The 17020-nt window shown below is 48.9% G+C and overlaps 1 protein-coding gene across 2 annotated transcripts in view; it reads left to right on the forward strand.

The window, feature by feature from the left end:
* VAV2 (vav guanine nucleotide exchange factor 2) overlaps positions 1-17020 on the forward strand; it is a 125846-nt gene that overhangs the window by 94398 nt on the left and 14428 nt on the right. For both annotated transcript variants that reach the window (XM_080561656.1, XM_080561655.1), the window contains exons 5-12: positions 3733-3835; positions 6168-6266; positions 7691-7759; positions 8428-8528; positions 11994-12093; positions 13434-13529; positions 13932-14000; positions 16758-16844. In XM_080561656.1, coding sequence (XP_080417782.1) covers positions 3733-3835; positions 6168-6266; positions 7691-7759; positions 8428-8528; positions 11994-12093; positions 13434-13529; positions 13932-14000; positions 16758-16844 — 724 coding nt within the window. The remainder of the gene's footprint in view (positions 1-3732; positions 3836-6167; positions 6267-7690; positions 7760-8427; positions 8529-11993; positions 12094-13433; positions 13530-13931; positions 14001-16757; positions 16845-17020) is intronic.

The raw sequence follows: 17020 nt of genomic DNA on the forward strand, positions 1-17020 counted from the left end.
CAGCAGGCAGCGACCCGCCGTGCTGCTCAGCACCATCCTGCCCGCTGCCTTCGCATCTCGGGGTGGCCCGAGCCACTCTGGCACCTCCCAAGTCTTACTTGGCACTTCACCTAAATTTTCTCTGCTGCTGCTTCACCACACCCCGGTTATTTTTGTCACAATAAATTTACGAGGGCAATTAATCCTGGTCCTCTTTACAGCATCAGAACCTTCCTCATCACGAACCCGCCCCGCTTACCTTCCCTCTGCAGGGCCCTGGCCCTCTGCTGGCGCGGAGCGTGGTGTGTGGGTTACACCCAGGGCAGGTTCGGGGTTGTTTGGTAGGTATTTGAAGAATCTGGAGTCGATTCACAGAAGAACTGTGAATGGTTTGACACAAAGCATTCCCTTTGTGTAACTCTTGCCTCTTTTTCTCCTCTAAAAGTGAGAACTTGTGCCCAAGTGATGCTGCTCATGTGGGCACAGACTTTGCCCCAAAGCTGCCCCCTGCTATGAGCTTCTTGCTGAAGTTTCTTCCATTTCTTTCCCTGCTGTTACCAGTGGTCCTTGTCACATCTTCCAAAACAGTGATGTGATCAGCAGAATTGCTCAAGTGCATTTAAAAAAAAGAAAGTAATGAATTGAGAAGCCAAGGTGAGATGATAAGTTAGCTGCCACTTTTCTCATTATTTTTCCTGTGTTGGGAAAACCACACATGCCACACAGTGAAATAAATGGCTCTGTGGTCCAGGACACTCAAGCCAGAGCACTTGTACACATCTTTTCATCTCTGTCATCAGCAAAGATTTTTATATGTCTTGCTTTTGCCATCTCTGAGAAAGTGTTGGTTGCTATAACTGCTTGAGGCTCATTTCTGAGATGATAAGGCTCGACTTCTGATGGAGAATGCGAGACCAGGGCAGAATAGATGGGTAAAAGCCTCTCTTGCTATTTCCAGACGTGTGTCTCAGTCTAAATACTGTCTGGGTAATTAAAACCCTGCAAGATCTCGGGTCCAGCCGCTGCGTTGCACACCTTGCTCTCCAGCACCCTGACACCTAACCCTGCCAGATGCGCTGCCAGCACAGGGCTCTGCTCATCCTCTGGCTCTTAACCCCAGCTGCAGTGCTGGAAATTTGCATTCGGCTTTTGGTCCTCTTATTTTAGCTCCTTCGCCCTCCTCCTTTTGCTCTTCCCGGTGCTTATTTCTGGTCTTTGATCAGTGCAGCGAAGCCGCGCGGTGGTTTTGGGTGGGTCTTGGCGTGGTTGGTTTGGTGCTGAGCGCCTCGCTGGGGCTCGGCTGTGAATTTCTGAGGCTGGTACAAACTCGTCAACTTCCTGGCATTTCTCTGCTTACCTTCCTCATCTGTAATGTCATTGAAAATGTCATCGGTCCCTCTCTTGTGGGAGCTGCTCTCTAGCAGGGCCACTGCCTGCTTTGGAGGGCATTTGTGCAGAGTGGTCATTGCCAGGGAGGAAAAGCTCAGCCAAAAGCACTGGGTTTGCCTGAAATAAGAACAACTCCTATTACTTTGCCCCGAATAAGCTTCCTTGGCGAGGCAAGATGCTGCCAGCCCAAAGCTGTTTGTATCCATCCTAATAACAGCAATTGGTTGCAAAGGTTGCTGTTAACTCTGAAGGGAGGAAAAAATCCCTTTGCTAAACCCGGAGATGTCAATGAAGCTCCTAATCCAGGCAGTAGATCTCAGGCTCCAGTCCCCACGGGCAGCTCTCAGTTTGCTGCTTTTATTGAAGGACTAAATCCTGTCTCTCTGTGAAGAAAGAGGTGGGGGTCTGGCCTCCCCGGGTTGCGCAGTCCATGCGGGGCATGCTCGGGATGCTGACCATACTGCCTCCTGCAGCAGGGCGCCGTGCCGAACGCTGAAAATATCTGCCTTTAGGGTGTTTAAAATTTAGTGTCTTCATGGGTCGTTGCTGTGTAAAAACACCCAAAGCCTGTTCTCTTTTTTAATAATGGGTGTGCGTGCTTATTTTCCACTCCAGCAGACAAAATACGGCACCGACGGAAGGGGATGGGTTTGAGCACTTCTCTAAGCTCTGAAATGGACGTGTCCTTCCAGTTGGCCTTAGGATTTGGGAATCGTCTCTGTTTTTGTGTCTGGGCAGAAAATAGAGTTAGCGAGTGCTGGTGCTGGTGAGCAGGGGAGCGTTGGCCATGGTTGGGCACCAGCAGCCAGGCTCGCGCTTGCGATATTAACCCAGCCGTACGGTTCCTAACGACCTTCGAGCCAGGGAAATGATGTATGGAGAGGCAGCCAGCAATCCGAGAAGGGAAGATTAATCAGGAAGCAGGAGTTACTTGCTCTGGATGAGGAGAGGAGCTGAGAATATAAATATTGGTACAGATAATAACGGTGACGGCGACGCTTGGGAAGGGGAAGATGGATCACCAGCTATTAGTGGGCATTATTACAGCAGCTGCAATGCATCACTCTGGAAGAATGGGATGGATACATCATGCCAGTGAATTTATTTAAAATCCCCAAACTTTTATTAAATAAATCTGTTTTTAAAAATAGAAAGAGCTGCATTTAGAAAAGAAATAAAGCCCAGTTTTGCAAACAGATGTGCTCTGCTGCTCGGTGCTGTATAATATAGAGATGTCGTGCGTTATATTTTGAGCACGGTTTTACACCTAAACATATTTGTATGTAATTAATACCCATGTTGAAAGAGACTGCTTATAAAATATGTGAAAGCTGTTTGATATTCCAGCATTTCACACTGCCCTGATCCCATGAGGTTGACTTCAGTGGGAGCTGTTAGCAATTTGCACCTGTAGATCTAAGCTCTAGCATTACTGTTGTTAATTGGTATTTATTATGGGTTGAATTTTCAGAAGAGCTCCAAGACTTAGGAGCCCCTGGGGGAGTTTGCAAAGGCTCAGGTGACAATTAAGTACCTAACACTTCCAATAGAAGTTGGGCACTATGTCACAGGGCCACCTTAAAGCCTGTGCTTGTGGGGACAACTCCTAAGCATCTTGGCCAGTCCTGAAAATGTGACTTTTTGGCTGCTTGATTCATCTGTGATGTAAATGCTGTTACTGGAGTCTGCTCAGCACTGGGACTGAGCATCACAGAGCTGAGCATCTGGTGAGACTCCCTTAAGGCAAAACCTGCATTGGGAGTGTGGCTGCGTGAACGTGTTTGTTTTTTTGTGTTTTTTTTTTTTTTTTTATCCCCAGCGTTTCTTTTATTCCCATTTCCCAAGCAGGTTGCTGCTGGGGGCTGCAATGTGTTGTGGGGATGCGGCCGTGCATGGGCAGGGTGATGCTTCAGCCCTTTCCTCCCCCTACAACCAGCTCCTCTTTTAGATACGTGACACTCAGCCCATTTCTGCTGAGCACAGAGGGAGCAAATCGACCCCAACGTGGGCTGGGACGGATCCTGCCTAAGTATTCCCTAAGTTTATTAACTCTGTGTTCAAATGCCCCAATCAGTCACTAACACGGGAGCTGCTCCTTGGCCTAAAGAGCTCACAGGAGATGCGCAGGAGGCTGCGGACACCTTCGGAGGAGTGGATGGACTCAGGCTGGGTCCACCTTCACCTTGCCCAGCTGCCAGCCAGCAGGAGGGGCTGGGCAGCGGGACTTTAATGCAGATGGGGAGCATGGATGGATGTTAACGCCATGGGTCTCGGGGTTTCCTTATGGCTGTGATCGTTCTCCCTCCGATCCAGCGGCAGTGAACGTGCCCTGCTGTCGCTGAGCCGCTCTCCTTCTCGTTCCAGCGAACACGATCTGGGGGAGGATATTTATGACTGCGTTCCCTGCGAAGATGAAGGCGATGATATCTACGAAGATATCATCAGAGTGGAAGTTCAGCAGCCCATGGTAATAATCCATATGTGTTTTTTGAACTGGGATGGGGCAGGGAGAGGATAGAATTAAATAATAAGTGATCTATAGGTGATGGGGGTTGAGGATAGAATTAAATGAGGAGTGATCCACAGATGACGGGGGTTGCTGCAGGGGAGCAAATCACTTTGCATCATCCCTCGAAGCCAAGCTGCCTTGCCAGAGGTAAAAATAAGCCGAGTGGGATGGTGCTGGCCCAGAGGGGGCTCTCCGAGGAGTTTTCCAGCACATCACATCGTCTGAAGGAGTCGGGGGAGGAGGAAGGGGAAGGAGAGCTAATAAGCCCAAATGGTAGAAGACAAGCTAAAAATAGTCGTTTGCTGCCGAGCCAGCGCAGCGTGTGTCACTGCAGCCCCTTCGGGGGGCGACGGGGCTCGTACGTGCTCCATCACCGAGCCTCGTGCCCTGTGCGATGGTATTTTTAGATCCGGGCTGGCAGATCTGTGTGCTGAGGGTTCAGCACGTGGCTTGGAGCTTGTTCCTGCTCCTGTCTGGGTGCTCGGAGTTTTCACAGCTGGGATTCCTGGAGTGGGGGGAACTCAGGGCCCCGTGGGGCTTTGTGGAGAAGCAGCCGACCCCATTCGTCACCCCCAAAGACAGCGGGGAAAAGCAGGAGTGAGGCATGCAAGACCTCGTGGAAGGACTTGCATTGACTCCAAGGGGCTCTGGTGCAAGTTTCCTGCTCCGTGGATGGTCCAGGAAGGTGGTGGTGGCTCTTGCATCTCCCCAGAGGTGCCTTCAGCCCCCCTTGCTGCCTGCGTCCCCACTGAGAAGGGTCGCACTGGTTTTTACTGGTGCAGAGCTGGAAGGGAGCCTTCCATCCGAGCACAGGCTTCCAGATTCTCTCCCATCCCCTATCTGCCACCTCTGGATTCGTGTAAACCCCAGTTACTGCCTCCTGCTGGCAAACAGCAGCTGGCCGTGGTGCAGAGCTCCCCGCAGCACAGCAGGATAAGCGCACGCGTTGCTGACCCATTAAACACCCCAACCGGGCACACGGGCGGGTGCTGGGAGCTTGGGGACCAAAACCAAGTCTGGCCACATGTGAAGGCTGTGACGATGCTGGATGAGGCGTTTCATCTCTTCACTCCTTGTCTGCAGCCCGAGGAGCTCCAAAAACCTGCCTGGATTAAGGAGCTGGGCACAAAACATCCCCAGGGACCCCTGCCAAAGCGCCCAGAGCTGCTCACAGGCACCGGAGGCGATGCCGATGTCAGCGCAGCCCAGTGGCCACCAGTGCTTTTACCATTTTGCCATCAATTTTAGAAGCCAGTCGGGCCAAGGACTGTCCTTGGGTAGAAATTTCCCGTGCAGAAGGCAAAAAGAGGGAATGGTCCCACCACGCGGGTGCCCAGCAGGCAGGTAGTGCCGGATTAGGGGCAGTGAGAACAGTTTTTCTGAGTCCCCTGCAGTGTTTTGGTTTTTTGGGCACCGCTGAGCAGCAGTGGAGTCAGTGGTTTAACTCCCTTTCCTCCCTGCCCTTGAGCAAGAGTCTATTTTTAATACAATCACCCACGTTTCTGTCTCGATATTGGATTTTTTTTTAAGCTTTGTTGCCATAGCGAGTGTGTAACGCTAATTGGTTTCTTGTATTTCTGCATGCTTCAGATTAGATACATGCAGGTAAGCCGCATCGATTAAAACACCGGTTTGCTGCTAGGTCCGAGCTGGGGGTTATAGCAGGCACACGGAGGATGTGCCTTCCCGTGCATGGTCATTAAATCAAACCACCGACTGAATCACCCCCCAAACTCGGCACTAACACGTGCTTCGCCTCCCACCACGACGCCTCAGCTCCTCTTTACAAACGTAAGGGAAGGGACGCCAGGAGTTGGGGCTTTGAGAAAAAAAACAACACGTGTAGCATCAGATCTGACCTAAAATCGTGAGACTTGGCAGCCCTGGCAGGGGATCTGTAGAAGTCTAACGTATTATTTATGACCTATTTAGGCTCTGCTGTGATTTTCATCTTAAGCAAAAAAAAAAATTAAAAAAAAAGAGGAAAAGAGCATTTCTCTCTCATTTGTTCTTTAGCCGATAGTCTTTGGTGATGGAGCTATAATAAATGAAAAAATGCAATGCTGTCTATGTTGAAATATCCTGAATAGTAGAGCCAGGGTTTATTCCTAATTTTTTTGGATAAAAATAGTTTCCTATAACATAAACCAATACCAATACTCCTCTGCCTATCCTAACTCGTGCTCATCACAACTTTGCCATCCCTGAAGGCCGAAGTGAAGCTCCGGTCTGTGTGAGCAGGACCACCATTAGGACTATCTGAACATGCATCACTTTAACTTTTTTCTAGAAAATGGGCATGACAGAAGATGACAAAAGAAATTGCTGTTTGCTAGAAATCCAAGAAACCGAGGCCAAATACTACAAAACACTTGAAGACATAGAAAAGGTAAGAACCGAGCCACCCTTTTTTACGCCATTGCCTTCCACCCCATCACTCCATCCTGCCTTAATCTTGCCGTGTTAGTTCTTGCTGCGAGAGCTGGCAGATGCGACGAGGCAGGATCAGTGCACTCACATGTTAAATTGCAAGAGGAGGAGGAGGAGGACGCAGAAAACCCATCCTGACAAGCATAAGTGCGCAGCCTGTAACTGCAGGAGCTGAACAGCATATTTTTTTCTGATCACTGCATATTGGAAATAAACTGAAAAATTCCCTGCTGTGTCCCCCCACCCCAGGGTAAGAGGTTTCTGCTCCGCTCATCCTGGCCGGTCTCGCTGATAAGAGCCGTGGTTGCAGATATCTTATCTCTTCGATTGCCACTGAATAATTTGAAGGAGTTTCTTTGTTCTGGGCGTTTTTCAAAAGTGCTGAAGCTGTGCTGACTTGTCATTGAAGCTAATTGGATTAAAAGTAACATTCCACTGCTTGAATTCATGGGTTTTAATTGGGTTTGGTAAATTATTGTTGTGCCTTTCTTTTAAAATAAAACGAACGCCGCAGCAAGACGGTGGAGTCATGGGTGCTGCCAGAGCCTGGAGGTGGTTTCTGCTCCAAGGAAAGTGGCAGAAATGAAGAACAATAGTGAAAATGAAGCTGCCATTTCTCATCACCCTAATGCTTTTGTTTCCCCCCTTCTGCAATTGTTTGCCTCAGTCTGCTGCAAGTTCCTGCAAAGGAGCTGGGCACGGAACTGAGTGCAATAAAATAACATTTCCCACTTTACAACCAAATGTCCTAATGTGTGCAAATAGCTCTTTTTCTTTGAAAACAGCCATAAACCCTCTGTTTCTGTCTAAAAAAAAGAGTTAAGTTATTGCTTTGATATCCTTCAAAACCGCTTGCAAAGGCGTAGCAGGTTCTGACAACGTGTTAAGGGCCAGAGGGTCCTGTCTCCAGTGCATCGCATCTGTGTTGTGTTTTTTTTTGTAGTTACAAGTAATGTGGATATTTCTATTAATATGTATTTGTTCAGAAAGGCATTTCCAATGTAATCATATCAGCTATGCTTTTTCAAGGGCAAAATTCTAGGGAGAGAATCAAAGATGCTTCAGAGCTGCTCACAGCTGCAGCCAAGAGCTGCAACGTGGTGGAAAAGCTGGCAGGTTAATAAAGTAAAATAAAGTAAAATAAAATAATAAAGTAAAATAAAATAAAATAAAATGTAGTTTAATAGAGGTGGTAGCACTGGGGTGCCCTGCACCTTCCCTGCTGGACGGGCCCCTTGCAAATGCACAAATTCATTAAAACTGGGCATCTAGCTGCCAAGGTAAATGCAGCTGGTGAAACAGGAAAGTATCTCCCTTACGCAGAAAAAAAACAACACTTGTTCACTCTCCAATTTCAATCCCTTTTCTACTTGCCTCTTGCAGAACTACATGAACCCACTGAAGCTGGTACTGACTCCCCAGGACATGGAAGCTATTTTCATCAATTTGGAGGTAACAACACAAGCGCTGGCTTAAATATTTGCTCTTTTCACGGCAGCTTAGCTTTCTTCCCGCTTAAGAGAAGACTTTCAGATTGCACATTAGATTCATGCATTCCCATGAACAAGCTCAGTCCTTCCTCTGCTGCAGAGCTTGAATGGGTTTGGGAGATTTTTTTAAGTGCTTATTATTAAAGTCGAGGATTATATGAATTCTAGGTAAGAAAATAATTTTATACAGCGGATGTTCCAAGGCCTGTGTGTATTTTAGCTGTGCTTAGAAACGCTTTGGAAAGATAGCAGGGCTGTTTCAGAAGTAGGCAGGATGGAGAAAAATGAGGAAGCCCCCAGCTGGGCAGGAAGGGCAGGGCGGTGTGGCGGAGATGTGTCTCCTGCAGAAAGGTTGGACGCTGCTGCTCTGGGCACACCGTGGGATCGGGGGGGCTGTTTCCACTCCTGCCGTTGAGCTCTGATGGCTTGCATTTGTCCTATCTGAATTGCAGCCTTGCACTTATGGCTGTTTAGGGCTGATCTCACCAGGATGGCTTATTTTAAAAACAGGTAAAAAGAAAAAGAAGAGAAAACAACTGCCTGATGAAGAAGTGAACGTGCATGTCTTTAGGCTCTGTTTGCCCGCTTGCTTTAAGTGTGTTTAAAGTATTGATTGTTTCTTCATTTTAGGACCTAATTAAAGTGCACTTCAATTTCCTGCGAGCCATCGACGTCTCTATGATGTCTGGAGGAAGCAGCCTGGCAAAAGTATTTCTGGAATTCAAAGAGAGGTAAAGAGGAAACTCAGCCTTTGGACAACTCTGGTTTTAACAAACTAAGGTTCCCAACTGCATGCGTGTCGCAGACCAATTTCCTAGCAGCAATTCAGCAGCTAGAGGCTCTCGGGCTGCTGAAGCATCACTTGGTGCCTGCCCTTAAATACAACACGTTGGGAGAGGTGTAGCAGAAGGGAGACAGGAAGATAAAGGTGGGAAGGTTTTGATTACGGTGAGCCAGAATGGAATAAAACCTCTCTCACCTGCATGTGCTTTAATGTTGTCTTCTCCTGCGAGCCCTGCTGGGGATTGTAGGGCCTGGAGCATGGCAGCATCAGGCCCTGCAGAGAGACGTCTGTCTGGTCAAAAGCAGTGGTTTGCTATAAAAATCCCATGTTTGGCACTGGCGTTGTCCCGCACCTATGGAATGATGAAAAATGTGAAAGTTGCTTTCGCAAAAATAATAGGTTCTGTGTTTTGGCAGCTGCGAGCGGGAGTACCCCCGAACACAAAGATAAGGTTAATAAAAGCCTTTAATATCCTTAACACTAATCAAAGGCCTGATTCATTGTGGACTCATGCCAGGGTGTTATTTCACTGTGATTAAACCAGTGTCTAGACATAGAAATGCCATTCAGAAGTCAATAACTCCAGAAATACCATCTGCATTAATAATACACCGTAAGGTCAGATATTCCATCACTCACAGTGCCTCTTTTAGAAAGGGAATGTTTCTTGGATTAAAGGAAAAAGTTTCCAAAGAAGAATGCAAATAACTTTAAAATGCTCGTAAAGCCCACTTAGGTGATTTTAATTTCCTAATTCCTGACTCGGCTCTGTGCACATGAGTGCTGTCCCCAGGCAGGAATCCTTTCCTGAGCCTGGGATGGAGCTGTGCAGGCGGGGACAGGGAAGGGATGTGGGCATCCCTGGGCTGACCTGCATGGCTACACAGGAGCTAGGAGCTTGCAAGATGCTGAGGTCAGGATCTGGCCAATTACAGCAATTTTTGGTAAAAAAAAAAACAACAACAAGAAAAAAAAACAAAAAAACACAAACCAAACGACAAAGAAAAAAGAAAGAGAAGAAAAGAAAAGAGAAGAGAAGAAAAGAGAAGAAAAGAGAAGAAAATAGAAAAGAAAAGAAGAAAAGAAAAAAGAAAAGAAAAGAGAAAAGAAAAGAGAAAAGAAAAGGAAAAGAAAAGAAAAGAAAAAAGAAAAGAAAAGAAAAGAAAAGAAAAGAAAAGAAAAGAAAAGAAAAGAAAAGAAAAGAAAAGAAAAGAAAAGAAAAGAAAAGAAAAGAAAAGAAAAGAAAAGAAAAGAAAAGAAAAGAAAAGAAAAGAAAAGAAGAAAAAAGAAACCACTTTTCTATTTGTCACAACAAGGTTTTGCGCATCAGCTCAGAGCACTGCAGGAGTGGAGCAAAGTGTCCCTGTTGCTGCTTCTGTGAGCTCGGCCGCAGCAGAGGGGTGCCCTGCTGTGAAATACTTAGACAAATTTTAAGCTGAGAACGGCGCCAGTCCCTTCAAGGAGAAGAGGCTCCCGAAAGTGGAAAAGAAGAGTTTGGAGCAACTTGATCTAAATTGACAGGACCCTTTCCTCCGTGGGGAAAGGGCTGGGGGAAGGTGGGGATGTCCCCTGCTGCAGCGAGGAGGTGAGGGTGCAGGAAGAGGCAGCGAGCTCGCATGGGGAAATGGCATTGCCCCACTGGGAAGTGAATGTGGGCTTCCAGAGTCCCTGCGCTGAGACCTTCCTCATCTAACGTAGCCATGACAAATAGCTCTTGCTCCTGTCCTCATCCTCGGAGAGGTCCTAGCAAAATGATGTATTGCTGTTCTGCTTTGCAGATTTTCTTTTCTTAAAGGAAATAGTTTGTAAATCTCTTTCTGTGAAAGCTGGAGGTTTGAATTTATGCTCCCAAAGCCTCTCCGAATCTCTCCAAGTGCTGGCAAGATAGATATTATTGTGCCCGCTCGGAAGTTGTCAAGGGGAAAAGGCAGAAGAATAATCTGTATTGGCTGCGGCGTGGTCGGGGACTGCGGAGCCCATAAATCTCTCCATTCAATTACCCGCCGGGTCCGAGGGTCCCACGTTTACAGAGCGACACCGGGGCAGGTGCTGGAGATCGTCCCCATCGAGAAGCGAGGCCCCCGGAATAACGGATGAGTTACAGCGCCCGGCTGAATCCGTGTCTTATCAGCAGCCGTGCAGTTAACAGCGAGGAAGGCGGGGGGAAAACCCAAACCTGTCACGTAGGATTAATGAGCAAAATGGAGGAGAAGGGGGAATCCACAGCAAAACCGCTCTGTTTGTGTCAGGTGTTTAGATTTAGAGCCCGGGGTGCCCTTACAGAGCTGTGCTGTGTTTCCAAAGGCTGTCACAGCCTTCTTTCCCCCAGTCCCCCCCCTTTCATGGTCTCAGGTGGGTCCCTGTGCCTGTCCCACGAGAAGCACGCAACGTGCTGCTGCCCTCCTGAAGCTCTGCTGGGACTTGTCAGGAAGACGTCCTTGGGCTTCAAGGGGCTTCGAAGCCTCTGGTTCCCTGGTGAGGTGCAATAATTACCGCCCGCTTCCAATTGTGAGCTTTTCACAAGAATTGAGAGTTTCTTGCCTTCCTCTGTATTTGGTGGAGCACCCGTGAGGTGTGCGCATTAGTGCCATTGTTTTTTGGGCTGCGAGCGGCCCGGACGCAGGAAGCAGAAGTATTTTGGGGGGGAGGAGATGATCACAAAGACAAATACATAGGCTTGAGCCTTGCAAGGTCTGGTGGCAGCCACATTTGGAAATGCCCTCAGGAAATCGATCTTTGTTGGTGTTTGGGCTTTTTTACCTCTGTGCCTGGAAGCTGCTTGCTTTCGCACACCCTCGCTCAGCCCTTGCAAACCGTAGTGTGGCGTAGCCAGAAAACCAGAGAGCATCGTGACCGAGGAGGCACAGCACCAATTAAGACATCGAGGCGATTATGTCGGTGTTGTAATCTTGAGAAAAAGCTGACTCGCAGCAAAAGAGCCGCTGCAGCGAGGCGTGTGCTTGGGCTGCAGGGTTCAGCGCTCGCCCCCTCCGTGCATTTCCCTTCATCTGCTGCCCCTCGCTGTGGTCAGAGTGGCCCAAAGCATTGTATTTCTTTTACTGTTTGCAAGAGGGATTTGTCTGCTCTGCCCCAGACACAGGGGGATGAGGGGCTGGGCTGGCTGGGGTCACGGTCTGGCACTCAGGAGCTGGGGCAGGAGCTGCCGTAGCTCCAGAAATGGGGCTGCAGAGCCCCTTTTGCCGAATTGCCCCAACAGCCTCCAGCTCTGCAAACTCCAAAAGATTTCAGCGTTAAAAAGCGCTGCAGTAAAAGAGCGTTAATACTAAGCAGTTACACGGGGAGTAGCCGTTCACCTTGTCCTCCCACCACATACGTGCACATAGATCTTTTATAACGGGTTATAACTGCCAGCGAGTGTTTCTGATTAAATTTGTGATTTCCCCCTCCCCAGGCTACTGATTTACGGCAAGTACTGCAGCCACATGGAGTACGCCCAGACCACGCTCAACCACCTCATCGCGAACAGGGAGGACGTGCGGCAGAAGGTGGAGGTGAGCGCCTGGGGGTGCCGAGGGCTCCCCGGACCCCGCCACGGGTTTGGGAGGGCTGCAGGAGCTGCTGGCGTGTTGGAAATGCTGGATTTAGTGAGAGCTGGGGGCTGGGGGCTGAGCTTGTGTTACCCCAGCTGGGAGGCAAGAGGGAGCAGAGCTGGGGTGTTTCTTGTCCTGACCCCGTACTTGCCTCTTCCTCTTCCAACCCTTGGGTTAAACCAGACGAAAGCACTTGGGCAGCTTTATTTGTGTGCATAACTAGAATTGTTCTTTTGGTAGAAACCCAAAGGCATCGAGCATCCATGCGTGGGGACCCAGCTGCCTTCCCGAGGTCCCACGCGGTGCTGGGGATAGTCAGAGACAAACCCAAGTCCTGCACAAGTGCCTTGATTTCCCCACTGTCCTCCTGCCCCAGCACAAGGGCTTGGGGTAAATAGGGGCACATCCAGGTGCTGAGTAGCTCCAAGGAGCCCCAGAAGGAGGGATGTGCTGTTCAAGCTGCAGTTTGTCTCTGATTCCTGCTTTCGTCTTGATGCTGATCCGAATTTGCGGGGCTGTCTTTGCGCCTTACCTTGTTTTCTGCAAATGCCCCTTGACTCTTTGCACAGAAGTAGCAACCCAATTCGGGGATAAGGCTATGCATTCGGTAATTATTTTAAACATCTTCCCTGGATTTTGCATCAAGCTTTCACAGTCTGAGCTGCGTGCTCTGCTGAAGGCTTGGTTGCTGTGACATCCCCTTGCTCCTGTGCTTTTCCGTTTGCTCCCTCCCTCGAGGCAGCTCAGCCGATCCTCCTGCGGCCACGGAGAGGTCCAGGGCTAGCACAGCCCCGTATCCAAACGGGTCTGGGTGAAGGTAGCTGTGCAAAACTTCCTGTGATCACATTAGCTTATCGTAATGACTTAATGCTTATCAGCAAAGCCGCAGCAACTGTCTGCGTGCTTGCTCCTAGCCCCTTGCAAATAAAATGCATTAGTTCAAGCCAGTGAGGAGGTGAGTTAAGCTAATGCGTTTCATTTGACATTTCCCGAGGTCTAGGAGCACTCGCGTGCTCTCCTAATGAGCAGCATCTCATTAAGCTGCGGTAGCTCAGCTGCATGAGATTGCCTGCATTTTAGGGTCCAGCCCCTGTGTGTTATTCCTCGATAACCTCCACGGTGGCGGCCCTGGCAGAGCCTGCGAGCAGTTTCCCAGCAGAACAGAGGTTACAGAAGCAAAATATTAGAGCCGTGGAACTGTTGAGTGTTTGTTTGTTTGTTTGTTTGTTTGTTTTTTATTGTGGGGTAGTCATTGTTTTCCCTCAGCTACTTCACTCCTGCCTTACTGATTTCTTTAATAGGAATGCACGCTGAAAGTCCAGGATGGGAAATTTAAATTGCAAGATCTGCTGGTGGTTCCAATGCAAAGAGTTTTGAAATACCATCTCCTGCTAAAAGTAAGTGTTTCAGCATTAGCACTTCCCTCCCGCTGCCATCCTTGCTGTAGCATCTTTTGGCTTTTACAGTAGAGAACGAAGCATTGCCAGATGCAGAGTGAGGGTTTCTTTTTCCCCCCCTTCAAATGAAATAATTACTAGAGCTACTTAACATGACATAATATTTGTGCCGTCTCTTAAAGTATGGTGACCTGGGGTAATTCTGCACTTGTTAGCCACAAGAGGCAGTTAATGAATACAAAATAAGCTTGCATATAATCTGATTATGTGTGAAATTCCTGCCGTCAGCTCCGTGTAACGGGTCTCTGCAGCACCAGCAAGTTGGCACCGTCCCTGTCCCGTGGTTGGAGCAGCAGCAGCGCAGGCAGCTCACCCCATGCATCCCCTGCTTTTGTGTTTCAGGAGCTGCTCAGCCACTCGTCAGAGCGCCCAGAGAAGCAGCAGCTGAAGGAGGCTCTGGAGGCGATGCAGGTACGGGTGTGCAGCAAAGCTGTAGGTGAAAAACAGCCCGGCAGCCCGGGAGAAGGCAGTGTCCCCTCCTTTAGGACGTGTGTGTGTGTGTACTGATTGCTGTTTAACGGGATTGCTTCGCAGCACAGCTCTTGTCATCACCGTTATCTTCCTTTCTGAGTGTTTGGGGAAGCTGATATTTGTTGACAACGTAGAACTTTTCACTAATTACTGTTGTGTGTAGAGGCCGTGCCGGATTTAGCTCTTGGTTTTTGCTGGTAGGGGTCTGGAGGAGCTCCAGCCGTACCAGCAAGCCTGGGGGCACCACTGGAGTCAGCCCCTGCCTGCACGGGGCATTGCCTGCACGGCGTCATCCAGGCTGAGGGGCCTGCTCCCCAAGTGTATTTTTTCAAAGAAAATGATGTTTCCAGAAACCTAGAATTCTTGTGTCAAAAACTGGATTTGTTTAAAAAAAAATGTTGAGCTTTTGGAGGTGGGGAATCACCCAAATGTTTTTGACTTGGGTACATCCCCTTGCACCCTCCAAATTCACAGCAGGACCATCGCCAGCAGAATCTGATGGGAAGGTGATGGTTGCATCCAGTTTTCCTCTCGTGGAGCACCCCAGGATTCATCCCCGGCATCATTCGTGTGCTCTGAGGTCACTTTGTTTGTTTTCTACCTCCAAGCCTCAGCTTTTTTAATGACACTGCATTTCCTGGCAGTTACATAAGGTTGGTGACCTTTTTAGCTGCTATCCCTGCAAGCCAGTGAAGCCAGAGCCGATATGTAGGTCGTCCTAGCTGAGGTTGTGTAAAGGACATTGCATTCCCTCTCCGCAATACATGACCGTGGCCTCAAATGAACGCTCTGGGCGAGAGAAGGGAGCAGGGGAAGGGATTCTTCCTCGTGCCACAAATCACCTCTGTCCCCAAAATGTCCAGGCTGATGAGACAAAGTGACAAACCTGGTGACAGCTGTTAAACCCTGCTTATGGCCTCGTAATACGGCATCCACCGCTACCTCTGCTAATAAATAAATGTATACAGTCCGGTTGCACTACAGAGTCAGCATTTTTTGGAGGAAGCTGAGAGCTTTGTTTGCTTTCCCTGCCCCATCACCAGGAGAGCACGGATGCAATTCAGACCACACAGGGCTCGCCGGGGCGAAGGAAGCAGAGCAGTTTGATTTTAATTGATTCGTAAACCCAGGCTTAACTTACAAGTAATGTTTTTCATCGAGATTCCAGCCTTTTTGTTTCCCGTGCTGGCAGACTTTACTGCTGTCCAGGATGAGAGCTGTGCAGGGGGTGCATGCCTACAGCTGGAGATGCATTTCCCAAAGGGCTTCACCTCCCTTTTATTTAGTACATGTGGTTGTTAGCACAAGGCAGCGCCAGGATTTGCACCAAAAAGCCGCACATGGGGGTATTCGGTGCATGCGTTCTCCCTCCACGGGAGCACACAGAGCTGAACCCCAGGGGACGGGGAGGTGAGGCAGGTTCCCTGGTAAATCCTGCAGACCCGGTCTGCACATTGCTGCCGCTGTTTCGAGCCACCAATGATCCTGGGATTGGGTTCCCCTTTTGCGTGTGAGACAGATTTACTCAGCAGAAGGGAACAAATGCTCTGCTGAACGCTCAAGTGCTGACGGAGGATGCCAGCCTCGTTTCATGAGGCTTTTAGTTTTGTCGTTCTTCGTAACCATCCCTGCCACTGGCTGGGTTGGGTATTTGGTGATGTTACGAGTATTGTCATGTCGACTTGTGATTATCATCTGTGATTAACCCTTCCTGTGTTGGGAAGCTGGGGAAGGTCTCGCCTGGAGGGGATGTCTTAAAAAATTCCATGCTCAGATTTAATCCAAAATGACAGGAGCTGTTGTTGAGGACAAGGAGGGAGGGAGCAGATCAGAAGCAAATGGGCGGTGGAGATACAGTCGGAAGGATGTGAGAAGTAGTTTCAGTTGAAGGAGCAAGGTTCTCTCTCTGGTGGGTCAAAATTTGGACAAGCAGGGAATTTTTCAGGGGAGAGCAAGCACCATCCAGTGTCTCCATATTTCCCAACACAGACTTTTTGTGTGGTTGGAAATCCTGGAGTTCAGAAGCGCTGGATTTAGGGATGCTCTTGGGGGCTGCCAGCAGGGCCAAGCTGGGGAAGGGCCCTTCCCAGCAAATGTGCAGCCCAGGATCCAAATCAGTCATTTTACGAATGTGGGTGTTTTGACCTTGAAGGCTGGCTTGGAGCTTTTTTATCCAGGGCGATGATGGGAATTATGGTGATGAGAGCTGGGAGTAAAGGGTGCTGCCGGGGGCTCACACCAGGCAAAAGCCGTGTGTAGGGTTTGCCATTGCGGCAGGAGCTGTCTCTGCCTGCTCGTGTACCACTGGATTAATGCATTGCCCTCTTCTGGGAAATGGGAAAAATTGCAGCAGCTGCCTGGTTGAGCAGTGCCAGCACAGCACAGGACATAGAGCGTGCCCCAGGGTGCTGGGATGGAGCCCAGGGGCACAGGCAGCAATGCTGGGTGCCAGCATGGGCTCCTTTGCTTTGACTGATATCGCTGGGTTTGTCTGTAGTTCAGCAGAAATCTGCTGAGCTGCTTTTCCTTTTTTTCTGGCGACACCTGTGCTCACAACGCCCTGTGCTTTTGGGGTTCTTGCAGAGCTGCTTCTGGTCTCGTGCGAGGAAAGGGGAGCGGGGGACACGTGTTGTCTGCTTTAGTGGAGGCGCTAGCTTTGTATGGAAAATAAAAATCAACACTCGCTTTTCTTTTAAGGACTTGGCCATGTACATAAACGAAGTAAAGAGAGACAAAGAGACTTTAAAGAAAATCAGCGAATTTCAGAGTTCTATAGAAAATTTGGTAAGTTGGAAGATTCTCCTTCCCAACTTTAACTAGATCAGTATGAACGTATTTGTTTTTTTGGTGCGGTTATTACTGAATTCAGTGTAGATATCACCGAGTTACTTCGGATGTGCTACCCGAGAAAGACCCCTGTGTTTTCACACAGTCCCTGACCATTGTCAGTGTTCACACAG

The sequence above is a fragment of the Anser brachyrhynchus genome, assembly GCF_964034855.1.
Source record: "Anser brachyrhynchus genome assembly, chromosome: 19".
Taxonomy (NCBI): domain Eukaryota; kingdom Metazoa; phylum Chordata; class Aves; order Anseriformes; family Anatidae; genus Anser; species Anser brachyrhynchus.